This window comes from Lissotriton vulgaris, chromosome 1_2 (assembly GCF_964263255.1).
Source record: "Lissotriton vulgaris chromosome 1_2, aLisVul1.2, whole genome shotgun sequence".
NCBI lineage: Eukaryota > Metazoa > Chordata > Amphibia > Caudata > Salamandridae > Lissotriton > Lissotriton vulgaris.
In genome coordinates this window covers 354,452,570-354,480,548 of record NC_141686.1, presented here as the reverse complement: position 1 = coordinate 354,480,548, position 27,979 = coordinate 354,452,570, and the positions used below count along the sequence as shown (strand labels likewise).

The 27,979-nt window shown below is 45.4% G+C and overlaps 2 protein-coding genes across 4 annotated transcripts in view; one reads left to right on the top strand and one right to left on the bottom strand.

Moving 5' to 3' along the window:
* LOC147736800 (uncharacterized) overlaps positions 1 to 27,979 on the top strand; it is a 433,099-nt gene that overhangs the window by 128,740 nt on the left and 276,380 nt on the right.
* On the bottom strand, positions 706 to 26,302 carry LOC147736803 (uncharacterized). 3 transcript variants are annotated; one of them, XM_086953501.1, is made up of 5 exons: positions 24,907 to 26,302; positions 24,692 to 24,756; positions 16,973 to 17,037; positions 5,338 to 5,388; positions 706 to 3,876 (listed from the first exon to the last, which is right to left on the bottom strand). In XM_086953501.1, the coding sequence occupies exon 5, from the start codon at positions 3,166 to 3,168 to the stop codon at positions 1,654 to 1,656; it is 1,515 nt and encodes a 504-aa protein (XP_086809627.1). In that variant the 5' UTR covers positions 3,169 to 3,876; positions 5,338 to 5,388; positions 16,973 to 17,037; positions 24,692 to 24,756; positions 24,907 to 26,302; the 3' UTR covers positions 706 to 1,653. The 3 variants fall into 3 exon arrangements, with proteins under 3 accessions (XP_086809627.1, XP_086809628.1, XP_086809629.1); XM_086953502.1 differs by having other exon boundaries at positions 5,348 to 5,388; XM_086953503.1 differs by lacking the exon at positions 5,338 to 5,388.

The following is a 27,979-nucleotide window of genomic DNA, read 5'->3' as shown; positions in this document are numbered from 1 at the left end:
CCCTCTCTATCTCCCACACACTCCTGTTAGTTTTAGCTTCATGAATGTCACTGCTGGCATTCATATGACAAATCCTGAGGCACATTTCAGGACAAAGGACAATCAGGGTGGAAGACGATTTGCTCGGAGTTCAACAGATTGTCCTAGCACATATATGCTTTTGATGTGGAATTTCGCTATTTCACCACATTCTTCAAACAGAGTCTGCTGCTAACAGTGGCTCTATTCTGGTAAAAAATTGAGTTTGGCAGGTCACAAAATGAATAGGGAGAGCCCAGTCGGAGAGGAGCCATGGGTCACACTTAGTTATAAGACCTGAGACACGAGCTGGTCCATCAACCAAAAACAGTGTGTAAAAGATGCAGCAAACGTTACTTAAAAACAAGGTATATGCTCTGTTATATCTAAAAATAGGTTATTTCTTGAACACCTGTGCTTCACTTGAGTTCATTACATATACTGCAGTGGCATTTGTTAATAGTAATACATACATTTTACCAATGAAGCTTCCATCTCCAGAGCCCTGACAACATGCCTACTTTGGGTGTGTTGGGTTTATAGATTTTATCACTAATCCTACAAGATAGCTGAAAATACAGTGGTTTGTCTATGTATTGTTCAGTGTTGCTTTTACAGGAAGTGTGATCAGGTGTGATTGAACTTTTTTCTTTGTATCTCTTCTTCATCAAATAAAAATCAAGAATGTTGCTTTTCTTTTCTTTTAATCCACATTGTGCTCGCTTCCCACTGTGTATCCTGGTGCATCGTGTTGCTTTGCTTTGTGTACGGAAGTGAACAATCTCTGGAAACAAACACTTTTATTACTCTGAAAATACTGTTATCTGTTTTTCTTCTTTACTGCTAGTCGGGTCTTCTATCAAAAGCCCTTCACACTTTCAGCACCCTTCTATGTTTTCTCCCTGTGTGTTGACAATGATGACTTTGTAGCTCTGATAATCGACTAAAGCTCTTCCCACATTCATTGCACTTAAATGGCTTTTCTCCTGTGTGAGTTCGCTGATGATACCTTAATGCTGAAGAGAAGCGAAAACAACTGTCACTTTCATACAATGATAGGGGTTTTTCCCCGTGTGTGTTCGCTGATAACTCCGAAGTTGTGATAACCGACTAAATCACTTTGCACATACATTGCACTTGAATGGTTTTTCTCCTGTGTGAGTTCGCTGATGATACCTTAATGCTGAAGAGCTGAGAAAACGACTGTCACATTAGCTACAATTATAGGGTTTTTCCCCGTGTGTGTTCGCTGATGACTTTGTAGGTCTGATAATTGACTGAAGCTCTTCACACATTCACTGCATTTAAATGGCGTTTCTCCTGTGTGTGTTCGCTGATGATTTTGTAGGAGTGATGACGTTCTGAAGCCCTTTGCACAATCACTGCACTTGAATGGCTTTTCCCCTGTGTGTCTTCGCTGGTGTCTTTGACGGCTTTATAATTGACTAAAGCTCTTCACACATTCATTGCAATGGTATGGCTTTTCCCGTGTGTGTTCGCTGATGTCTTTGTAGGTCTGATAATCGATTAAAAATGCTCTTCACACATTCATTGCACTTGAATGGTTTTTCTCCTGTGTGAGTCTGCTGATGATTCCTTAATGCTGAAGAGTCGCAAAAACTACTGTTACATTCACTACAATGATAGGGATTTTTCCACCGTGTGTGTTCGCTGATGACTTTGTAGGTTTGATAACCGACTAAAGCTCTTCAAACATTCACTGCACTTGAATGGCTTTTCCCCTGTGTGTGTTCGTTGATGACTTTGAAGGTATGATAACCGACTAAAGCTCTTCAAACATTCGCTGCACTTGAATGGCTTTTCCCCTGTGTGTGTTCGCTGATGAAATTGAAGGTGTGATGACTGACTAAAGCTCTTTACACATTCACTGCACTTGAATGGCTTTTCTCCTGTGTGAGTTTGCTGATGACTTTGAAGGCTTGATAACCGACTAAAGCTCTTCAAACATTCACTGCACTTGAATGGCTTTTCCCCTGTGTGTGTTCGCTGATGAAATTGAAGGTGTGATGACTGACTAAAGCTCTTTACACATTCACTGCACTTGAATGGCTTTTCTCCTGTGTGAGTTTGCTGATGACTTTGAAGGCTTGATAACCGACTAAAGCTCTTCATACATTCACTGCACTTGAATGGCTTTTCCCCTGTGTGTGTTCGCTGATGTCTTCGAAGTTTTGATAGCTCACTAAAGTACTTTGCACATTCAGTGCACTTGAATGGCTTTTCTCCTGTGTGTGTTCGGTGATGTCTTCGAAGGCTTGATAACTGACTAAAGCTCTTTACACATTCACTGCACTTGAATCGCTTTTCTCTTGTGTGTGTTTGCTGATGAAATTGAAGGTGTGATGACTGACTAAAGCTCTTTACACATTCACTGCACTTGAATGGCTTTTCCCCTGTATGTGTTCGCTGATGTCTTCGAAGACTTGATAACTCACTAAAGCACTTTTCACATTCAGTGCACTTGAATGGTTTTTCCCCTGTGTGTGTTCGCTGATGAATTTTGAGGTTTGATAAGCGACTAAAGCTCTTTACACATTCACTGCACTTGAATGGCTTTTCTCCGGTGTGTGTTCGCTGATGAATTTTGAGGTTTGATAAGGCACTAAAGCTCTTTACACATTCATTGCACTTGAATGGCTTTTCCCTTGTGTGTGTTCGCTGATGAATTTGGAGGTTTGATAAGTGACTAAAGCTCTTTACACATTCACTGCACTTGAATGGCTTTTCTCCTGTGTGTGGTCGCTGATGACTTTGAAGCACTGATAACTGATTAAAGCACTTCACACATTCACTGCACTTGAATGGCTTTTCTCGGGTGTGTGTTCGCTGATGACTTCGAAGGCTTGATAACTGGCTCAAGCTCTTTGCACATTCACTGCACTTGAATGGCTTTTCCCCTGTGTGTGTTCGCTGGTGACTTTGTAGTTCTGATAACCTACTAAAACTCTTGACACATTCACTGCACTTGAATGGTTTTTGTTCTGTGTACGTGTGCTGATTAAGCTTGAGTAGTGATGACAAATGAAAGCTCTCGCTGTATGTGTATGATTCTTCTTTCTTGGTTAGTGTCTGTGGGTCGGGTATATATTTGTCTACATCCCTTGACTGTATTTCCTGATGGGCCAACATGACTGATGAAGCACTTGTTTTTTTTTCACACACTTTATATGTATTTTACACGTTTGATTTCTGTTTTAATAATAAAATGCAATAGCCACCAAATATTTGGTACACTCCTAATACGTAGAAGGTATCTTTGTAGGTGATTGTGCCTTTAGATTGGATTATGGCTATGCACGCTTGCGGGTAAAGATGTATCTTCCTTCTGGCCGGTACAAATTGGGACAGTCTGTTGTATTGTAGATTGAAGAACTCCTCTTTCCTTTACCCGACAGTTGTCCGGCTCGGCTCTGTTGTGCTCTTCTCTGGTTGCTGTGGTTTGTCCAGAAAGAGTTTACAATTCACCTAGAGCACGGAATGATGCCTTGTCTTCATTTTAGAAAACAGAGCACTGCGGTAATCACATCATACCGATCCCATGATTAAAGTTGGTATTTGACACTTGTTTATACAGGAGGTGGTTTGTTATTGTTGTTTCGTTAATTTTCCTAAGGTCATTTCTTTGTCTTGTGGTGTGGAGGTGCTCAGCTCAGGCTCTTACAATCACTGAACTGCCCTTGATGCTTCATCCGGGATCTGTCAATTTGTGTGCAGGTTCCTCTGTCGCCGACTGCGGTGAGGTTTTCCTGAATACTGTAGCTCATTATTTCTGCTGTTATTCAAGATTTACAGCATTCGCTTCATTATTGATAGTTATTTCACACACACGCTTGTTTTCTGTTGGATGTAAAGATATTTAAAATTACTAAATTGAAACATAATGGAATGAGAATTCACAATGTTTAACTGGTTGTAAAAGACATTTCAGGGGAGATTTACCAAATCTCCACACAATGCAGCGCAGCCCTCCCCCGCGAGGCTACGCTGCGTGGTGCGACAGGAAGGGAACAGGAGAGCAACATATTTTTAGAGATATGGCCCTCTCCTTCCCTTTCCCTTGTGTCGGCACTGATTACAGCGGCCCTGCGCCATGCACACACATTAGCACCAGAGCGCTAGGGTGTGTGTGTGAGTCCAGCATGGGTTTTGTACAGGAAGGACACCCTTCCTGTACAAATTACTATGCCTCGACACGAGGGAAAGCTTTCACCATTTTGCAAACGTGTTGCACAGTGTAGCAAGCATGCAACGTCAAAGCATTTCTCCTTCCTTGCACCTAGTTTTGTGGTTGCACAGGAACGCCCATGCACCATCCTTGGCAGGCCCCCTTGGCACAAAGTAATGCAAAACAATGCTATGCATAGTGTCACATTACTTTAACGATATTTCCAGCGCTAAACAAGTTTAGCGCTGGAAAGTAAATTAGGAAAAAACGATTTTGTGCCATTTTGTGCCACTTTTGTGACACAAACACAGTGCAAATTCTTAGTAAATCTCCCCCTTCTTCTTTATCGCTTTTCAAACTTAGCAAGGAATATTTCATCATACACAGATATTTATCTAAAAGTTCTGGTGACATCTTATTAATGTGTACGAACAATCTGAGAAAGAGGGGTCAAAGGGATCCAAAGTTTAAAGACCCTAACCTGGTTCACATCCCCAGCTACACTATATGAAAAAAACAAACCGAACACAGCACAACACAAATGGCTCAGCTGCTAACACCCCTCTCAGTGGGTGTCAGGGATGCCCTAGTCATCCTCCAGCAGCTATCGCAAATCTCAAAAAGCACCTAAAGTATGAAAAAAGACATCAAAAATAAATTCAAAGGAGAATTGGTCGACAAAATCCATAACCATCTGAACGTGGATGACCATCAAACAGACTGAGTGATCAGTCCTATCATCTGGCTGTTCCACTTGTGCATCGGCAGGTCCCTTGATCATCAAGACCTCATGCCGCACATTAATGGTACCGGATCTGGTCCACACAAACCTATGAACCGCCTTATGATGGCTGATTATTGATGGTTAGAAACTAAATTAGAAAAACAGTGCAACATAAACAAAACCTTAGTGACTTAAAATAGGATGGTGTGTCCCCTGATTAAAAACTAGAACAGTGCAATTGACAGTGTGACCAAATAACTGTCAAATAAATGAGCCAACATGTTTCTGCCTTGTGGGCAAACCATCCCCGGCTTTCATCAGGGCCTCTGCTCATACAAAGTTGCTACTGTTATTAACGTGAACAAATAAACATATTTAATTCAATAATAAATGTTGGTAGCGATACAACCTGTACCAACCGTGATTCTCTAATCCTCCTTGTCAGTAGATGTATGACGATCTGTGAGGAAAACATATATTTTTAATTACAATGTATATATCAAACCCCAGTGCTCTCTGAAACAATTTCTGTAGAATATCAAATTCTTTTCTCACCTAAGTTGACAGGGGAAAAGACCTCACCTAGCCTGGACAAAGCTCAGGACTAGGAGGCCCCGCACTGTGGAAACAGGTACAAACAGACAAAAGACAGATATTCTGTGTAACTCCTTATTCAGCAAGTATCCATGTCAATGTATATTGACTATTTTCTGTCACCCTACTCCACTCCAATACAGTGAATAAATCGGTGATCTGTCCTTGTGAATGACCAAAGTCTGTGTTCACAAAAAATATCTCTCTATGACAAACTTACATGTTTATATCTAAAGAATTCATCTATTCTTACTCCAAAATGCGATTTTACTTCCTTATTATTAATTTGTACGCTTCCCAAATAAACTGGTTTGCAAGGAATATTATTGTGTCATAACTACATCGCAACTTCAGCAGTGTATCTGGAAAAGCAGTACAATTAAAAAGAGGTATAATTGAAAAGAGCAGCTGCTCACTTCTCCGTCGGTACCTCTATGTCTTTCCTGAGACTAGGGGAAGGCACCGAGGCTCGAGATGTAAGATGTTTTATCCTTTGCGATTCTTCCGCGGCACTATTTTACCTTCGTGTGCGTGTCACCTCCAGAGGCATGTGTACACTGCTAATCAGTATATTTTTTAGTATATTTATGTCTATGGAAGTACTCGATTGAAAAGAGAGTCTTACAACCTTCGTCCACATTTCCTATGCTTAACATTTTACATGTTCATATGCCGATACTCTGGAACTACAGAATGACGTAATTCCGTCTTCTACTGTAGTTCCGAAAACTGTCTTAGCTGTCTGCGCTATTTATAACGCTCTCTGCAAAACAGTCTCTATCCGCACTCCAAATCTATGATGGAACACATGTATACTTGTATTTAATAGTTCACTCCAGCTGTTTAGTAGTCAGAAAATGTCTACTAGACCCTTTTGTCGAACTGTAGAACTGCAAGGTGTCATCATCCCGTCCCTTCCTGTAGTTCTAATCTGTGTGCATGCCCAGGTCCTTATTTCTCTACTAAGCAGCATTTGTGTTGTGCTCATGGACTCCCTGTGTTCGGTTTTTTTTTTTGACATCTTATTAATGTCTGAAAAGGAGGTGATTTACCAGTGTTTACAGAGTACCTTAGCAAAGTATGGGCGCTCAGGGAGCACCCAAGTGCCTGAGGTATAGCTTAAGATAGACGCATAGGGTCAAGATTTCATTGAAACAACAATAGATTTCAGAAAAAGAGATGGATCAGGAAGGGCTGCAAAATTTCTAGTAACTCAAAGTATACAACAAAAGTAACTCCATTCATACACTTCTTCTCGTTCCTTTCCTATTCACTTAATAAGTTCATAAGTCACCTTTGACACTTTCAACAGCTCCCTTGGTTCAAGCATTTCTGGTTTCTTCTAACCTGGAAGATTGGAACATTATTGTGGGTTGAGGGGGGTTTCCTATCGCCATAACATCTGTCCATCTCCCTGAAACTAGTGCAGCTTACAGAGCCTGGTTCTGGCCCTAAAAGACAACTTTAAAAAGCAAGTCATTAGTTCTTAATAAAGTAGATCAAGTTCTGTAAGATGCAGCTCCTTCTTTGTGTAAAACAGAACGAGGGGTTCAATGTAAGGCCCATACTTTACATTATAAGCGCAGATAAGGCAAACAAACGTTGATTCATATAATTTATTATGCAACAATATCAGTCATTTAGTACTTATAGAGAATCCATCACAACCAATAATTTACCTGACATATCCCCGCAGCAGATGTGTGCATATTACTCTTTTTACCCCCTTTTCCACCATTACATGGTATCTGGCATGACGTTGTCCATTTGGGGCCCAAAATGCCATTTGTGACTGGATGGGCATTTGGAAGAGCGGGAGGAGGTGTCAGTTATCCACAGGTGATGCGGCATTTCTACCTTTCCATATTTTTCATATTCAAGTTTACCTAATTTCATGTCCATGCAGAACAGAGTTCTTTTCTCAAGCAGTTCTCCAACGGTAAGGTGGCGAGCGCTTGTGAGAAAATTTAACGCGCTAGACCTCCTCCTGGTGAGATTTCTAATTTAGGGAGGTCGCAACCACTCGAGTGTAGAAATCTGCCATTCTCGTTGATGAAGCTGCCATTCGATTAGAATATCAATTAGAGCGGCAGAAAGCAGCAGCGCCCTCTGGCGCGACGCGTAGTGCTGTTCGTGCTGATTTTACAGTGCGGGTTAAACTCCTGGCACTAAAAATCAGTGAGAGCAGCGCAACTTAACAAACTCTGCCACTAGTGGAAGTCTGCAGAGTGCGGTGGAGTTTCCCTGGCACTTCGTGGCGTTCCGCGGAGTAAAACTCTGCAAACAACACCAAGGCATTATCAAAACGTGACATATATCCTGCCTGCCTTATTATAATTGCCACAGGATGTAATGCATTATTAATGGGGCGGGCAGGATACCTGTCACATTTGTGATGGAATAAACCATCCGCTGAAATCTGAATCAAGACTTTGATGTACATTGCGTCCAGTGTGGCTAGCTGGGCTTGAAGGATCTTGTGGTTTGTTGGTCTCTCACTGCTTTGAGGTCACCGCCAGGCAGACCTTCTGTCAGCTGCGCCCTGTGCAGATCTTCATTCCAGGCAGGGACCTCTGTCAGATGCGCCCAGTGCAGATCTTCCTTTCTAGACAAGACTTCTGTCAGCTACAGCCTGTGCAGATCTTCCTTCCAGGCAGGGACTTCTGTCAGCTGCGCCTTGTGTGGATCTTCCTTCCAGGTAGGACTTCTGTCAGCTGCGCCTTGTGCAAATCTTCCTTCCAGGCTGGACTTCTGTCAGTCGTACCTTGTGCAGATCTTCCTTCCAGGCAGGGGCTTCAGTCAGCTGTGCCTTGTGCGTATCTTCCTTCCTGGTAGGAGTTCTGTCAGCTGCCCCTTGTGCAGATCTTCCTTCCAGGCAGGACTTCTGTCAGCTGCGCCTTGTGCAAATCTTCCTTCCAGGCAGGGACTTCTGTCAGCTGCGCCTTGTGTGGATCTTCCTTCCAGGTAGGACTTCTGTCAGCTGCGCCTTGTGCAAATCTTCCTTCCAGGCTGGGCTTCTGTCAGCTCTCCCTTGTGCAGATCTTCCTTCCAGGCAGGGGCTTCAGTCAGCTGTGCCTTGTGCGTATCTTCCTTCCTGGTAGGAGTTCTGTCAGCTGCGCCTTGTGCAGATCTTCCTTCCAGGCAGGGGCTTCTGTCAGCTGTGTCTTGTGCAGATTTTCCTTCCAGGCAGGACTTCTGTCAGCTGTGCCTTGTGTGGATCTGCTTTCCAGACAAGGGCTTCTTTTCTCAGTAATCAGTTCAAAGGTCGGGAGAGGTAGAACTGGTCTAGGTCATCTTCTTTATTGCATTTCTACTGGTCAAGCCACAGACCTTGTGCTTTGAGAAGAAAGAGAGTCTGGATTTTCTGAGCTCCGTAGAACATTAAGACAGTTCTACGGCATCCAGCACATACTACGAGACTCCAAAGTCAACGCTACAAGTGCTGCTCCAAGGTTTATTTCAACCACTGTATCTGAACATCCCCTGGCAAATGCCAACTAGAGCATAAACATCCTGCCTGCACCAGCAGAGTGCAGAAAGCTTTTCAAGCACCTCGAGGTACATGGACTTTCTCTGACTGTCGTAACTGAAGATGTTAATCCTTGGTAACATCAATCCCCTTTGGACAAGGTCCTCCATTTTGCTATCAGAATGTAACTCATCCTGAGCAGACACAAACCCTCAAGTCTGTATTGCATGAAGCTGGGTGGTTCTCACACAAAAGAGGGCCCTCCACAAATTGCTGACATTTTCTTACACTCCCTGGACAGCCGTGGCAACACACAGACCAACTACACCCCCTCAGGGATCACCCGTCCATCTACCAGGATCAAGACTCAGATCTTTCAACCTTCTCTGTTACCGTCTTTGGAACGGCCCGTCTCTGGGATTTGTGGAGACTCCACACTCAGTGAGCTCAGAGTTGCCTTGTAAAACCATCTCATGAGAGTGGGAGAAAAGAACATTAAGTGACACGCACTGCACAGACATGCAAATAACTCTACCATTATCATTCCATGAACCATTGTCCTACTGCTGATGTTTCGACATGGATGTTTTGCCGTCTATCACAGCAGCTTCTTCATTTAAAATCTTACTCGCTACTGACCTATGTTCTGTTTCTGACCCTATGACATCTCTGGCAGACATGCTGTACTGTCTGTTGCTACATAAATAGGAAGTAGATGGCTCCTGCAGGGAGAGTGGAGTGTCCTTGCAGTCAGAAGCACTTGATTGGGATAAAAGGTACCATGTTTATTAGAAAAGCTGCAACTATTAGATCAATAACACACCAAAAGCAGCGCATATAATGCAATAACAGACCAGGTACTAGAAAAACATGACGCAAACAATGCAATAACACAGGCCAGGGAATGGGAAAACGTGACGCAAGCAATGCAATAACACAGGCCAGGAACTAGGATTGATGCAAACAATGCAATAACACAGGCCCGGCACTAGGAGAATCTGATGCAAACAATGCAATAACATGGGCCAACCACTATGAGAATCTGATGCAAACAATGCAATAACACAAGCCAGGCACGAGGAGAATCTGAAGCAAACAATGGAATAACAGAGGCCAGGCACTAGGAATCTGACTCATACAATGCAATAACACAGGCCAGGCATGAGGAGAATCTGATGCAAACAATGCAATAACACGGGCCTGGCACTAGAAGAATCAAATGCAAACAATGCAATAACACAAGCCAGGCACGAGGAGAATCTGAAGCAAACAATGCAATAACAGAGGACAGGCACTAGGAATCTGACTCAAACAATGCAATAACACATGCCAGGCATGAGGAGAATCTGTTGCAAACAATGCAATAACACGGGCCAACCGCTATGAGAATCTGATGCAAACAATGCAATAACACAGTTCAGGCATTAGGAGAATACAGCACAAACAATGCAATAACACAGACCAGGAACTAGGAGAATCTGATGCAAACAATGCAATAACACAGGCCAGGAACTAGGATTGATGCAAACAATGCAATAACACGGGCCAACCACTATTACAATCTGATGCAAACAATGCAATAACACAGCCAAGGCACTAGAAGAATCTGACGCAAACAATGCAATAACACAGGCCAGGCACTAGAAGAATCTGACGCAAACAATGCAATAACACAGGCCAGGCACTAGAAGAATCTGACGCAAACAATGCAATAACACAGGCCAGGCACTAGAAAAATCTGATACAAACAGTGCTATAACCCAGGCCAGGCATGAGGAGAATCTGATGCAAAAAATGCAATAACACAGGCCAAGCAATAGAAGAATCTGACGCAAACAATGCAATACCACTGCTCAGGCACTAGGTGAATCTGACGCAAACAATGCAATAACACAGGCCAGGCACTAGGTGAATCTGACACAAACAATGCAGTAACACAGGCCAGGAACTAGTTGAATCTGATGCAAACAATGCAATAAAACAGGCCAGGCACGAGGAGAATCTGACGCAAACAATGCAATAACACATCTAAGGCACTAGGTGAATCTGAATCAAACAATGCAATAACACAGGCCAAGCACTAGGTGAATCTGACGCAAACAATGCAATAACACAGGCCAGGCACGAGGAGAATCTGACGCAAACAATGCAATAACACATCTAAGGCACTAGGTGAATCTGAATCAAACAATGCAATAACACAGGCCAGGCCCTAGGAGAATCTGACGCAAACAATGCAATAATTCAGGCCAGGCATTAGGATTGATGCAAACAATTCAATGACACAGGCCAGGCACTAGGAGAATTTGATGCAAACAATGCAATAACAGAGGCCAGGCACTAGGAATCTGACTCATACAATGCAATAACACAGGTCAGGCATGAGGAGAATCTGAAGCAAACAATGCAATAACACAGGCCAGGCCCTAGGAGAATCTGACGCAAACAATGCAATAATTCAGGCCAGGCATTAGGATTGATGCAAACAATTCAATGACACAGGCCAGGCACTAGGAGAATTTGATGCAAACAATGCAATAACAGAGGCCAGGCACTAGGAATCTGACTCATACAATGCAATAACACAGGTCAGGCATGAGGAGAATCTGATGCAAACAATGCAATAACACGGGCCAGGCACTAGAAGAATCTAATGCAAACAATGCAATAACACAAGCCAGGCACGAGGAGAATCTGAAGCAAACAATGCATTAACACGGGTCAGGCACTAGGAATCCGACTCAAACAATGCAATAACACATGCCAGGCATGAGGAGAATCTGTTGCAAACAATGCAATAACACGGGCCAACCGCTATGAGAATCTGATGCAAACAATGCAATAACACAGTCCAGGCATTAGGAGAATACAGCACAAACAATGCAATAACACAGGCCAGGCACAAGGAGAATCTGATGCAAATAATGCAATAACACAGACCAGGAACTAGGAGAATCTGATGCAAACAATGCAATAACACAGGCCAGGAACTAGGATTGATGCAAACAATGCAATAACACGGGTCAACCACTATGACAATCTGATGCAAACAATGCAATAACACAGGCCAGGCACTAGAAGAATCTGACACAAACAATGCAATAACACAGGCCAGGCACTAGAAGAATCTGACGCAAACAATGCAATAACACAGGCCAGGCACTAGAAAAATCTGATACAAACAGTGCAATAACCCAGGCCAGGCATGAGGAGAATCTGATGCAAAAAATGCAATAACACAGGCCAAGCAATAGAAGAATCTGACGCAAACAATGCAATAACACTGCTCAGGCACTAGGTGAATCTGACGCAAACAATGCAATAACACAGGCCAGTCACTAGGTGAATCTGACACAAACAATGCAGTAACACAGGCCAGGAACTAGTTGAATCTGATGCAAACAATGCAATAAAACAGGCCAGGCACGAGGAGAATCTGACGCAAACAATGCAATAACACATCTAAGGCACTAGGTGAATCTGAATCAAACAATGCAATAACACAGGCCAGGCACTAGGTGAATCTGACGCAAACAATGCAATAACACAGGCCAGGCACGAGGAGAAACTGACGCAAACAATGCAATAACACATCTAAGGCACTAGGTGAATCTGAATCAAATAATGCAATAACACAGACCAGGAACTAGGAGAATCTGATGCAAACAATGCAATAACACAGGCCAGGCATGAGGAGAATCTGAAGCAAACAATGCAATAACACAGGCCAGGCCCTAGGAGAATCTGACGCAAACAATGCAATAATTCAGGCCAGGCATTGGGATTGATGCAAACAATTCAATGACACAGGCCAGGCACTAGGAGAATTTGATGCAAACAATGCAATAACACAGGCCAGGTACCGGGAGAATCTGTCGCAAACAATGCAATAACACTGGCCAGGCACGAGGAGAATCTGATACAAACAATGCAATAACATGAGCCAGGCACAAGGAGAATCTGATGCAAACAATGCAATAACACAGGCCAGGCACGAGGAGAATCTGATACAAACAATGCAATAATACAGGCCAGGCACGAGGAGAATCTGATACAAACAATGCAATAACATGAGCCACGCACAAGGCGAATCTGATACAAACAATGCAATAACACAGGCCAGGCACGAGGAGAACCTGATACAAACAATGCAATAATACATGCTGGGCACAAGGAGAATCTAATACAAACAATGCAATAACACATGCCAGGCGCTAGGAGACTCTGATGTAGGTGAGCATGTAATACCTGGCGGGATCTAGTGTACTGTGTGGACAAGAGGGTGGGAGGGCAAAGACTCGCTTCATATGGGCTGCATTCCCTACGAGGGTCATCTGCTTTACAAAGAATTTCAATACAAGGAGTGACTCTAAAAAGCAGCAACGGGACATGCAGTGAGAGGAGAGAATGCAGATTATCACTAACGTTATGGAACAGCACACACTTTAGAGGCTGCGTAGATACAAAGGAGACACCTGAAATGGGCTCTGCAACTCACATGAACGCAGTACACGAATGCACCTTTACACACAGACCAAACATCCTAGGAGGGGCCGAGGGGAGACATAACATCTAATCCCGGCTTTACCACTTTACCTAAAGATGCTGGAAATAGACACCAAATGTTACTTCTCAACAGGGCCACCATACAGGTCCTTATCCTGGGATTGTAGTCCCTCGGCCTCTACCTCACGATCTCCACCACCCCACGTGTGGTTTACTGGACTAGGAAACTGTGCAACCAGGAGACTCTGTGTTTAACCCTGACCTACAATTTGTGAAATAGTGAGCTTCAGGAATCACTAAGTAAATGTATGCCTCTCCCCCATTCATGTCCAAGATCGGGGGTATTTACAACCAGACTGTGGTGATGCATCTTTAACTAAAGATTCCTTCCAGCGGCTCCTGGAATGTTGTCGTTGATGCGTTGCCGGCAGTGTTCCCGGCATTTACGTTCCTGGTGCAGTTGGATGAGTGGTGAATAAATCTTACCCTTAGCCTACTGATGACACGAGAGTTTGATTACCACATAGATATTGCCTCTGGTGGGGGGAGGGGTACACAGCGCCCACTCTCATGGACTATTCACCAGAATGTAACGTGGCCAAGTAATATCCTTTGGAAATAGTAGTCCTGTGTTCATCAGACTTAAACTGTTTAGTACTAGGCAAATCCTACTCTTTCTGTGCCTCTGTCCCCTTATCTGACAATGTATGCACCTCGAAGGAGGCTGGATGGAAGCAATAAACATGAAAGGGACGTTCCCAGCTCAAACCACCAGCATGGATTTCATTCACTCGTTCAGAGACGCTTAACTGCAGGTCTCCGCACTGCATATCAGCATCTCTAAAGGCAAACACTGTGGAAGCAAAAGGAGGGGCAGAGCCCTATGATCGTCTAGAGCCTAGGCCGCTCACTAGAAAATGACGACGAAGGACTCAGGGGTCTAACAGGATAAACCGATCCAACTCAAATATGAGGTCAACGTATTATTTATCGCCTTAATGGTGCAAAAGTCACTCTGGAATGAAATCAATACTATTAGAATAATCAATGTTCGATTTATAATAGAGGCATTGCTGTGCTGCAATAAAAGAAATCAGCGGCAACAATAGCTATTCTCACAACAAAGTGTTCTTATTTCAAGTTTGGTTTGCATATTTTACAAGAAGGGAATAAAGCGACAGCATTATAAAGCTTACCGACTTGCCTTATAAAGATTACTGGTATTTTTACAATAACACAAAGGTTAAGGAGAAGCAGAAGTATCAAGGTAGACAGTGTATGGGCAATGACGGACAATAACCCCTTATTAACAGTGACCACATAACAACAGTCTCCAGGTAGGAGTGCCTAATTACAAAAGACCTGCTAATACAGTGAACGACTACAGCGCATCAAACTGTGACTATGACATTGGTCTATCAAAACATTTGAATTCTGCTTTTGTTCTTCTCGTTAGGTGTTGATCCTGGAAGATATAGGCTGATGGGTTTCGGGCTTGTGCTTTATGCACGCTTCAGGAATTTGGGGAACGAATGTCACCCAAACATCGCACCATTTTAGGAGGCCATTGGGGTGAGAGTTGGCCGCGTAAAATGGAGCGCCGCGATAAATGTATTGCTCGAAGAAGAACTGGGGTTACCAGCTTCTCAAATGGGCATGTCCTCTGTTTCAATAGCTGTCCAGAGGGCCAGAGGCCTGGGTGGGACCACAAATGTAAGCTATGGCCCGGAACCGCCATGGCTAACTTGTAACTCCTGGGTCAGTTTGCTTGTGTGGTTGCGGCAAAGAATCGTAGTATGCTGATATGGTTGGGTTGGGTTGCGAACGCAATCCACAATCTGCCATGTGGACACTCACTTCGGGATCCTTGCTGCCTGGCAGCTCCTGCCACCCAACGAGCAGGACTTTTATAGCTGAGATGTGTTGGCCCTGCCAGGCTGTTCCAGTTGTGCTGGCATCACCGAGCTGCACTAGATAAGTGCGGGCAATGGAGCAGACCACCAGAGGGCGCAACAAACCTAGAGGTTCATGGTGACAAAGAGTAATTCTTTTTAAGATTACTGTGAGCATGTTACCAGTACTTCTTTAATGCAGTATTTTCATGGAAACCTTTAAAAAAGGTTAACAATAGATACAGTATGATTGCGGTTACTAAAAATGTAACATCTGATAGCACAGTAAGAAATTACAAGTTCTCTCTTTTTGCAAATTATGCTCGACTGATCTTATACTCTGTACAGCCCATCCTATAATTTGTGTAGCCTATTTTATATTTTGTTTAATTCTTTCTTTAAACTATTGGCTTTCCTATTCAAAGGGCTGTCTCTCACGGGCAGACGTCACAGCACTGTACAAATATACAAGTCACTATTCCCTAGTGCACCAACCAGGATTCAAATGAGCAACTCTCCAGTTTGAGACGAGGCATCAGAATTTATAACACTAATCCCTGTGCCCCAGGCGATCTGAATGGTGTCTGAGTTGAGCCCATTTACGTAATGCAGGCCACAGGCTGTGTGCCCAGCAGCTTCATACGTGATCTCAAACTCCCTGACATACCAAGCCGCCTACACATCTCGATCATAAAAGGCTACTCCAGGGAGTCAAACGCCTTATCGGCATCAGCTGATTTCATGTTTGGGTTTACCTGATGCAGCACAGCGAATACTGTGAATACCGTCCGTAGATGAACTGCTGTGGATTTTTTCTCTAATAGGAGGGATAGCCGAGTCGCATCACCTCAGGCAGGAATTTATTATCATTGTTACGCAGTGGCAGAGGGCAATAAGATGTACACTTACAGGGTCTTTTCCCGGCTTGGGGGGCACTGATATGACTGCATCACTTATAGATGCCAGCGACACACCACCCTTCAATGCCTCGGCATAGACCTCCTGGATAGGCCGCACCTCCACTGCACCCCCGGCCCAGGACAGGCCTCAACTCCTCTGCACCCCCTGAACAGGACTCACCTCCTCAGCACAGTACAGGCCTCACCTCTTCTGCACCCTCTGGACAGGTGTCAGGATGCAGGAAAAGGAATCATGAAAGCTCTTCTTTGACTCGCAGTATCTGCCATTGAACCGGCATTGCAAAGATCACCCGCTCGCAAAAGGTCACGGGTGATTATAGCGTGGAACCGGGCATGCTCCCCTGTACTACTAATAGGGAGGACCGCGGTGGAAATTGCCGGTCTAGTCCTAAGTTCCTGGACATGGGGGCGAGGTCCAGACCAGCTGTGAAGTGCGCCGGTTGATTTTAGAACCGAGGCACTCACGAACGGATTTTCAGAGATTAGTCACGTTCTTTCTGTAGTCTAGTTAGATAGAAATAGTGCAATTTTGCACCAGGCTTAGGCGCAGGTTAGAGCACTTCAGTGCATCGGTTACTTTGTTCGGTAATTTAAAACTAGAGAGAAATACCAATTTAAAGTAAATAGGAAAAAAGAAATATAAAGAGAAGAATTAATACTTACCCATTGAATACTTCAGTTCCTGATTTCTTCATTGCTTGGTTGATGGCGGAGGCTCCAGAAGGTTTCTAAGGGAGAAGTAAGAAGTATTCAGAAGATAAGAAAGTAAGGCAGAGAGTGAATGAACAAATGAGTGAAAAAGAATAAATGAACTCACAGAGTTAAAAGGGTGCTAAAATGTTGTTTATAATGCAGGTTACCAAAGAAATAAATACTTATATTGGGGAATAGATGAGGAGCAAAACCCATAGGCGCTCTAGGTAAGGAAATAGAGAGAAAGAGAGTAAGAAAGTGGAGAAGGAATTGAAGGAAATTAGTAATGGTGTGCTTTTCTGTTACAGCTATTTCCACTCATGCTTGAAGAGAGAGAGGGAGTAAGAAGGGCATAAAATGGAGTACGGCAGAAAGGAAGAAATAGAGTGGAAGAGCTAGAAGGTCAGGCAGACTCTTCTCTGTCCCATTCCCATTTCCCCCGGCTGGTTTCGCACAGCCACTAGTTAACTCTTCAGTTGATGGCTGGGATGTGGGAAAACCAGTGGTGGAATTTGGAAAATCTCATCATTCTGCTCCTGGGACTGTCGGCACTGTGAGTAACCACGACCCTTGACAGAGTGAAGTGCCCACGTCAATACTCACCCGAGCAGAATGGCTTAAGGGTTCAATTAAAAAAAAAATTGGGAAATATTCTTAAGGAGATTCAACAAGAGTTGATAGGAGTCAGGGAGAAAAATGAGGTAATCAAATTTGAAATGAAGGCCCAAATTTTCTTAACTCAGTGCTCGTTGTACTTCTTGTGTCGGCCCACTGTCTTCCCAGATGCACAATCTCGTATAGATTTCATCTTGTCGTATCTCAATGGAGACGCAGCTTCGTGGTCAATGCCCCTGGTTACCCAAGACTCACCAATTTTATATAACTTCGAGGAATTCAAGAAAGAGTTTTTGCAAATTTTTGATCGTCGGAAGGAGGCACAGGCTACGGATAATGAATTACTGGAGTTGAGGCAAGGGAATCGAGAGCTTGTCACATACCTGGCCCAATTTAACAAACTTGTTGTAGAAACTGAATGGCCGGAGGCCAAAAGGGCAGCCTTGTTCTATCGGTGTTTGAAAGATGACTTAAAGGATGCTTTGTCAAAGATCCCAAATCGCCCTACAGAAGTTTCAGCTTTGATTGATCTCGTTTTAGAGATAGACTATCGACAAACGGAAAGAAGGGGTGAAAGACGACGTGAATTTCGGCCCAGTGTACCTCACTTTGACCGAATCAGAGCAGAGGTTGATAAATCTGGTGATAATGAACATGGAGTCAAACCTATGCAAATTGGAACTATTAGAGGCCTACTTTCCAAAGAAGAGAAAGAAAAGCGTTGACAGAATAATCTATGGCTTTATTGTGGTATCAGTGGACATTTTGTAAAGGAATGTCCCAAGAAACCAAAAACCTTCAAGAAGGAAAACTCTCTGCACCACCAGTAGAAGGAGTTGGGCTGGTGGTTGCTAACAAGGATACAACTCCAATTTCTCATCAAGTGGCCAATACTCTACAATCTTCCGCTCCGCACCTCATTCTGACGATGACCCTAAGATCTTGAGACAGAGTTCTTTCAGGAGTGGCCGCAATGCTGGACTCCGGTGCTACGGGGAACTTTTGTCACCTCAAATATGACTCGAAAATTGGTCTGAGGCATTACCTAAAAATAGAAGTGAGGCAGTTAGTGCTGTTGAGGGTATGAGGGTACAAATGTATCTTCTGGCCCAATAACCAGTCATACGCAAGTTGTGGAACTTGTCTCTGTCGAAGGTCAAAAGGAAAAGATTCAATTTACCTTGATCGATGCTCCACAGTTTGGAATCATCCTGGGTTTGCCTTGGTTACCTGAACACAACCCAACAATTAACTGGAGTGATCGAACCGTGACGTTTAACTCAAGTTATTGTTTGGAAAATTGCTCCAGAGAAAAGCAGAAAGAGCAGGTTGGAAATCCAGCAGCTTTATTAGGCGAGCAAAAGATGATGGTGTGTGAGGTGCAAACTGTGAGTCTTCCGGTAGAATATCAAGAGTTTGCTGAAGTTTTCAGTGAATTGGAATCAGAGAAGTTGCTCTCACATCCGTAGTATGACTGCAAAATTCGATTTGGAACCTTCCTTGTAGCCAAATGTACGCGCTTACTGAAGCTGAAAACTGGCATCTTAAAGATTACATTCAGAAATACTTAGAAAACGGGTTAATACGACAATCACAGTCCCCCGTTTCTTCACTGTTATTTTTCGTTCCGAAACGTGACGGAGATCCGAAAACGTGCATAGGTTATTGTGCCTTGTACAAGATTACAATAAAGAATCGTTATCCTCTTCCCCTGATTTCAGTTCTTCTTGATCAACTAAAAGATGCCAAAATCTTCATGAAGTTAGATTTACAGGGAGTGTGCCATTTAATTTGAATGAGAAGTGGAGACGAATGGAAAACAGCATTCAGAACAAAGTATGGATTATATGAGTACCAAGTGATGCCCTACAGTTTGATCAACGCTCCTGCAGCGTTCCAGTACTTCATTAATGATGTCCTGAAGGAGTTCATTGATCAATGCGCGATTGTTTACATCGAAAACATTTTGATTTATTCCTCATCAGAAGAAGATCGGCAACAGGTCAAAAGAGTTTTGCATTGCCTGTAGGAAAGCAAGCTTTACATAAAACTTGAAAAATGCACTTTTGGAGTGCAACCTGTGGATTTCTTGGGATTTGTAAGTGCTCCAGAAGGTCTTACCATGGATGCTAAAATGAATGAGGCAGTCTCAAATCGGCCTCCTCCAACCTCTGTGAATGAAATTCAGAGCTTAATCGGGTTTGCAAATTTCTATCACAGATTCATTCAAGAATTTTCCCTGAAGGTACCTCCAATTACTAAATTCCTAAAGAAAGGAGTACCTTTTTAATGGTCTGCCAAGGCAGAAGATACTTTCCAGTTCCTGAAGAAGAGTTTTCCCACTGCGCCAATTCTGCTGTATGCGGATCCTACGCAACCGTTTTACCTGGGTACTGATGCTTCTGAACAGGCCATCGGAGGGGCACTTTCACAGAGACACTAAGAGACCGAACAGTTGCATCCGGTGGCATATTACTCTAGAAAATTGCAACCAGCGGAAATAACTAATACTATTTCAGATAAAGAACTCCTCGCTTTCAAAGATGCCTTCCAAGAATGGCGACATTACCTTCTCAGAGCAAAACATGTGGTGACGGTATTCACCGATCACCGGAATCTTCAGTTTATGAAGTGTGCCAGAACGCCCACAGCATGCCAACTTAGAGGGTCCCTGTATTTCGCCAATTATGACTTTGTAATAATTATCTGCCGCGAAGAAATAATGGAAAGGTAGATGCCTTGTCTCGCATTGACACGGATGGAAGAAAGAGTCCCATTAGAGATTGTAGGACTTAGCCCTTTTTGCAGGGCCATCCCTGAACATTTTGCCTTCCTCCTGTATTTTGTCTGACCTGTTTTTATTGGTTTAATGACTCTGGGCACTTTACCACTGCTGATCAGTGCTAAAGTGCATATGCTCTCCCTATTATAAATTAATGTATTAATTAGTGGTTCCATGTTTGGCTATTTGGTGTACTTATCAGAACCCAGTCTAATGTATTAAGTGTGCCCAGGGCGTGTAATTCCAAATGCTGCTGATGGGCTTGCAGCACTGGTTGTGCCACCCACAGAAGCGGCCTTGTAAAATGTGTCTAAGGTCTGCCATTGCAGAGCCTGTGTGCAGTCTGGTACTGTCATGCTGACTGGGCAAGTGCACCCACTTGCCAGTCCCTAAACCTTCCCCTTTCTTCATATCAGACACCCCTATGGTAGGCAGGGTGCATTGTAAGTATAAGGTAGGACAAGCCCTGATGTGTGTGGCATATCCTAATAGTGAATTACAGACATTTTCGTTTTATCACTATTTCAAGGCTACTGTGCTACATAGGCCAGAATGGGCTGTTAGAATTGTTACATTTTATAATCCTAACTGACTCAGAGAGCATGGTAGAAATTCGAGTTTAGTATGCCTGAACTCAGAATAATGAAAATACATCTTTTAGTGAAGTTGGTTTTAATATTCTGTGTTTGCAAATACCACTTTTAGAAAGTAGGTATTTGCTTGCCTAACCTTTCAAGCCTGCCTCTCCTAGGTTGTGTATTCCTTTGTCTGGTTTTGTGAGTGACAGTGCTGGGGGATTCCAAGAGACAGGATGAGTCACCGAGTGGTGAATAGAGAGATCTGCATCTAGATGGGAGGGAGAAATTGCACCTGAACTCTGAATAGGGCTGTGCCTGCCTTCCATAATGCTGGCTCCACCTCCTGGGGAGCGGCTGATGTCTCTGCCCTGCACACTGAAAGAAGAGAAGGAGTCCTGTAAACAAAGTGCTCCAGGACTGTACTTTCCTTCCACAATGCTGGCTCCCCTTCCTGTGGGGCGTCTGATGTGCATGCCCTGTACTGTGGAAGGAAAGGAGAAGTCTGGTAAACAGAGTGCTTCAGAACTGGTTTGGACTGGGCAAAGGCCTGTCTCCCCTCAGAGATCAAAGGTTTTTGGGGTTTAAATATTGGGACCCTGATCCCATGAAATTAGATCACTTTGGATTACAAGAAAAAACCTTTACTAAGGAGAGGAACCTGAAGAACCTGAGGAGAGACTATTCCCAAGCTGAAGTGCAGCTTGGGGGGTTGGCCTGCAGTGGTGGCCTTACTGCCAAAGGAAGGAGAAAGGAACTTTGTGTACTTTGCTTTCAACTCGTGAAGGAACTCCAATGGCTTGGAAAAGAGTTTGCCTCTTGCTGAAGTCTCAGGGACAACAGACTTCACCCCCAGCTCCCCAGAGTTCTTGTGGAAGTGCCTGCTGCTGTTTTGGGCCGTCTTAGGAACTTCATGTCGCAAGGAGCTGGGAGCGTGACTCAACGAGAAAAAGCGTGGGGCCGTCGCTGTGCCTGCCGTCGCAACTCCAAAGGAGGGTGTCGCCGCTGGAACTGTCGCACTGCACCGCATCGGAGAGAAGCATGTCACAACAAAGAGGAAGCATGTCGCCGTCGCTGCTGCTGCCGTCGCAACTCCGAAGGAGGGTGTCGCCGCTGTAGTTGTCGCTCTGCACCGCATCAGGAGAAGTATCTCGCAACAAGGTCGGAGCATGTCGCCGTCACTGTGCCTGCCGTAGCAACTCAGAAGGAGGGTGTCGCCGCTGAAACTGTCGCATTATACCGCATCGACCAAGAGCACCTCGCATCCCCGAGAAGTGCGCCACGGTCAGAGCTGCTGCCTTCGCATCTTGGATGTTGGTGCTGTAGTTGTCGCATCGTGTGGAAGCTCCACGCATCGTGGGTGAAGAGCGTCACCGCTTGAGCTGCTGCCGTCGCTTCTTGGATGTTGCCGCTGTAGTCCACGCATCGAACCGAGATCTTCTTGCATCCCCGAGAAGCGTGCCGCATCTGGAAGATCTTCACGTCTTTATTTCTTTGCACCTGAACTTTGCTGCATTTCCCATGGCTGCGACATTGCTTGTTGTGGAAGCGCAATGCAACCTAAGGTACATTGACGCAGAGTGTCGCATCTAAGAACTGAACTGAATTAAGCTTAAATCTACCATCGTAAAGTAATCATAGTGTGTATTTTTGTCGTTTATGGTCTTGTGGTAACTCTATATAAAGTCTACTTTTTTATATAAATCCTGTGTGGTGTCCATTTGTAGTGTTGTCACTGGGTTTCTGTATGTGGTCACAACTGCTTAACTTACAATGCCTCTGAAATAAGCCTTGACTGCTCATGCCAAGCTACCTAGAGGGTGAGCAGGGGTTATTTTAGGAGTGTAATCCCTTTGTCCTGACTAGAGGAGAGGGTCCCTGCTTGTCACAAGTACCTACCTGTGCCAACCAGAGACCCCCAGATCTAACAGAGATCAAAAGATAATTCCTGAAACTTAGATCGTTGGAGCCACTAGTGAGAAAACTCTCGTAGACAAGGTCAATGAAGCCTTAACTTCTGAAGAAATGCGGACCTGGGCAGAGAAGGAGTCAACTCAAGAAATTGTCGATGGATTACCGTTTCATTCCAAGGCCTTGTACTTACCAATCAAAGAATTTCAACAACAAGCATTGTTCGACTGTCATGACAGTCCATTGGCTTGTCACCCTGGAATCCATCAAACGGAGGAGTTGTTAAGGAGACAGTTCTGGTGGCCAGGGTTGTCCAAAGATGTTCGAGTTTATGTGGAACTCTGTGAGATTTGTGCAATGGGGAAGACAGATAAGCTGGCTCCTAAGGGTTTATTGAGACCGTTGCCTACCCCTACATTTTCCTGGCACACTGTGACTATGGATTTGATTGTTGAATTGCCTTCTAGTCAGGGATTCAGTTCAGTATTAGTCAAGGAAGACGCCTTCTCAAAAATGGAGCATTTTGTTGCCCAAAAAAGGAAGTCATCTGCAAAACAAATAGCTACACAATTCAATCAAAGTGTTATTAAGATACATGGCATTCTGAAGGTTTTGATCACAGGTCGTGGATCTCAATTTCTATCCTATGTTTGGAAGGCTTACACAAGGGGTTAGGGAATTGAGACAGGTATTCAACGAGTTTTCATCCGCAAACAGATGGTCAAACTGAAAGGGCCAATCAAGAGTTAGAAAAGTATCTCAGACTGTTTCTCTTGGATCAAGAGGGAGAGTGGCTTGATCTTCTTTGGACCGCAGAGTTTGCACATAATAATGCTAAGGATGCCTCTACAGGTTTTTCCCCTTTCTACTTGAATTATGGAAGGCATCCAAATTCTGTGGTTTCCTCTAAAGAAGCGTCGGTGCCTGCAGCACAAAACTTTGTACAGCATCTTAGCAAGGTACACAAGTCTGCCACCAAGAACTTAATGAAAGCTAAGGAACACTACAAGCAAAGTGCAGATAAAAAAAGAAGACCTGAACCAGATTTGAGTACAGGGGACAGGGTTTGGTTAAGCACAAGAAACCTAAAGCTTCAAGGAAATAGAAAGTTTCAAACCCAATTTATAGGTCCATTTCTTGTGGAGCAAGTAGTGAATCCAATGACCTTCAAACTAAAACTACCACCACAGCTAAAAATACACCCAGTGTAAGTCCATTCGAGGGAAAATCTTCTATCTTGTAGACGCGAAGGGTTTTGGCCCAGAGGATGGGTCGTGGGTGGAACAATCAGATGTTCATGCTCCCCGATGAACTAAGATTTTTCACTCGTAAACTCCTGACAAACCTCAGTCCGGAGGCTTAACCGTGCGAGGGGGTACTGTCAGGGTGCAGGAAAAAGGAATCAAAGCTCTTCTTTGTCCCGCAGTATCTGCCATTGAACCGGCATTACAAGGATAACCCGCTCGCTAAAGGTTGCGTGTGATTATAGCGTGGTAACGGGCATTCTCCCCTGTACTACCAACAGGGAAGACCGCGGTGGAAGTTGCCGGTCTAGTCCTGTTGTACTGGACACGGGCACGAGGTCTAGACAAGCTGTGAAGTGCGCCCGTTGATTTTGGAACCACGCACTCACCAATGGATTTTCTGTAGTCTAGTTAGATAGAAAAAGAGCAGTTTTGTGCCAGGCTTAGACACAGGTTTAGAGCGCTTCGGTACGTCGGTTAGTTAGGTAATTTAGAACTAGAGAGAAATACCAATTTAAAGTAAATAGAAAAAATATATATAAGGAGAATAATTAATACTTGCCCATTGAATACTTCAGTTCCTGATTTCTTCATCGCTTGGTTGACAGCGGAAGCTCCAGAAGGTTTCTAAGGGAGAAGTAAGAAGAATTCAGAAGATAAGAAAGTTAGGCAGAGAGTGAATGAACGGATGAGTGAAAAGGAATAAATGAACTCACAGAGTTAAGGGGTGCTAACATGTTGTTTATAATGCAGGCTACCAAAGAATAAAATACTTACATTGTAGAATAGAAGAGGAGCAAAATCCATAGGCACTCTGGGTAAGGAAATAAAGAGAGAAAGAGTAAGAAAGTGGAGAAGGAATTGAAGGAAATTAGTAATGGTGTGCTTTTCTTTTACAGCGATTTACACTCATGCTTAAAGATAGAGAGAGAGAGTAAGAAAGGAATAAAACTGAGTAAGGCAGAAAGGAAGAAGTAGAGTGGAAGAGCCAGAAGGTCAGGCAGTCTCTTCTCTGTCCCATTACCCTTTCCCCCGGCTGGGTTCGCACGACCACTAGTTAACTCTTCAGTTGGTGGCTGTGGGAAAACCAGGGGTGGAAATTGAAAAATCTCATAGTTCTGCTCCTAGAAGTGTCTGCACTGTCAGTAAATACAACCCTTGACAACAGGCCTCACCTCCTCTGCACCCCCTGGACAGGCCTCACCTCCTCTACAACCCCTGGACAGGCCTCACCTTCTCTGCATCCCTGGACAGGACTCACCTCCCATGCAGCCCTGGACAGGCCTCTCCTCCTCTACACCCCTAGACAGGCCTCACCTCCTCTGCACCTCTTTGGACAGGACACATCTCCTCTGCACCCCCTTGGAATGGACTCACCTCCTCTGCACACCTTGGACAGGCTCACCTCCTCTGCACCCCTACACAGGCCTCACCTGCTCTGCAACCCTGGACATGCCTCTCCACCTCTGCACCCCTAGACAGGCCTCACCTGCTCTGTACCCCTGGACAGGCCTCGCTTCCTCTGAACCCCTGGACAGGCCTCACCTCCTCTGCACACCTTTGGACAGGACGCATCTCCTCTGCACCCTCTTGGACCGGACTTACCTCCTCTGCAACACCTTGGACAGGCTCATCTCCTCTGCACCCCTAGACAGGCCTCACCTGCTCTGCACCCCTGGACAGGCCTCTCGTACTCTGCACCCCTAGACAGGCCTCACCTGCTCTGAACCCCTGGACAGGCCTCGCCTTCTCTGCCCTCTGGACAGGCCTCATCTCCTCTGCACCCCTGGACAGGCCTCTCCTCCTCTGCACCCCTGGACAGGCCTCGCCTCCTCTGCCCCCTGGATAGGCCTCACCTCTTCTGCACCCCTGGACAGGCCTCACCTTCTCCGCACCCCTGGACAGGCCTCACCTCCACTGCACCCCTGAACAGGCCTCTCGGTGAAGGATTCTCATTAAGGACAGAGGAGCCCAGAGTTCATTCCACCCCATCAAGCGCCTATGACTCTGCCCTAAATCGGGGCGCTATGCACAGGCCCCGAAGAAAGACACTGCTCCCCTGGACAGGCCTCTCCTCCTCTGCACCCCTGGACAGGGCTCACCTCCTCTCCACCCCTGGACAGGCCTCAGCTCCTCTGGACAGGCCTTTCCTTGCCGGACCCCCTAGACAGACCTCGCCTCCTCTGCACCCCTGGGCAGGCCTAACCTCCCATGCTGCCCTGGATAGGCCTCTCCTCCTCAGCACCCCTGGACAGCCCTCAGCTCCTCTGGACAGGCCTCTCCTCGTCTGACCCACTGGACAGGCCTCTCCTCTTCTGCACCCGTGGACGGGCCTCTCCTCGTCTGACCCCGTGGACAGGCCTCACCTCCTCTGTACCCCTGGACAGGTCTCACCTCCTCTGCACCCCTCGACAGGTCTCTCCTCCTCTGCCCCCCTGGACAGGCCTCCCCTCGTCTGCCCCCTGGACAGGCCTCTCCTCCTCTGCAGCCCTGGACAGGCCTCACTTGTTATGTTATGTTATGTTAGGGGGGTACTTTTATAGCGCACGGCTACTCCGGGGAGTGTCCCGGCGCTGGAGGAAACTCACAGATCCAGGGTAGAGAAAGGGACGAGCGAGCGAGCGTAGCTCAGAGGGGGCAGATTATTGCATGAAAAGCAGAGTCTTCAGATCTTTCCTGAATGCCAGCAGGGTGGAGCTAGATCTGAGAGAAAGAGGAAGAGCGTTCCACAGCCGGGGGGCAAGATGTTTGAAGGAGCGCTCCCCACAGCGAGCACGTCGGATCACAGGAGTGACTGCCTTGGCCTGGGTCGAGGAGCGCAGGGATCTAGAAGGAAGATAGAAACTGATCCATTTCTGGAGATAGCAGTCACCTGTCCCATGAAGGGCTTTGAAGGCGATGGTCAGGGCCTTGAAAGTGATCCGCTTCTTAATGGGAAGCCAGTGAAGAGTTCTAAGGAGTTCACTGGCCCTGGCTATCCTAGTGAGGCTGAAAATGGCCCGGGCCACAGAGTTTTGTACAACCTGGAGACGCGCAAGGAGGTAGTCCGGAAGGCCTAGGTACAGAACGTTGGAGTAGTCCAGGCGCGAGCCAATCAAGGCCTGCACCGTGGTCTTTCTGTGCTCTAAGGATCAGAGTGGCAAGAACTTCCTCAGCATCTTCAGGATCGCAAAGCACCTGCCGGCCAGGCTAGACACCTGAGCCCTGAAAGAAAGGCTTTTGTCAACCTGAATACCCAGATTTTTAGCAGCCCCTGAATCGTTGGCAGGAGGGAACATGGCAGCAGGCCACCACTCTTTCCATCTGGGGTATGCGGGGCCGCCGAAAAAAAGAACTTCGGACTTATCGGAGTTGCACTTGAGGCTGTTACGACTGAACCAGTCAAACACAGCCCAAAGGCAGCCCCGAATAGACGCCCCATCGAAGTCGTGGCCCCTGTCGCAGGTGAACAGGAGTTGAGTGTCATCCGCATATGACACGATCTGGGCCCCAAAATCGTCCGCTAGTGCCGCCAGAGGGGTCATAGTGATGTTGAAGAGCGAAGGGCTCAAAATTGAGCCCTGCGGAACTCCGACCTCCAGAGGCGGCATCGCAGCAGAAAAAGGAGGGGCCCAGATAGTTTGCTGGCGGTTGGAGAGGAAAGATCTGAACCATCTGAACACCATCCCCCTTAGACCCACCTTCCAGAGTCTAGAAAGGAGGCGGTCGTGGGGGACGGTGTCGAAGGCTGCGGACAGGTCAAGCATCACCAGCATGGCTTTTCCTCCCCTGTCCAAGGTTTCTTTGATTGCTTCGGAGACCTCAAGCAGAGCTGTTTCGGTACTCAGATTAGAGCGGAAACCAGACTGTG

Coding starts and splice junctions, on each gene's coding strand:
- LOC147736803 (XM_086953501.1), bottom strand. CDS start 3,168: ATGTTGGCCCATCAGGAAATACAGTCAAGGGATGTAGACAAATATATA.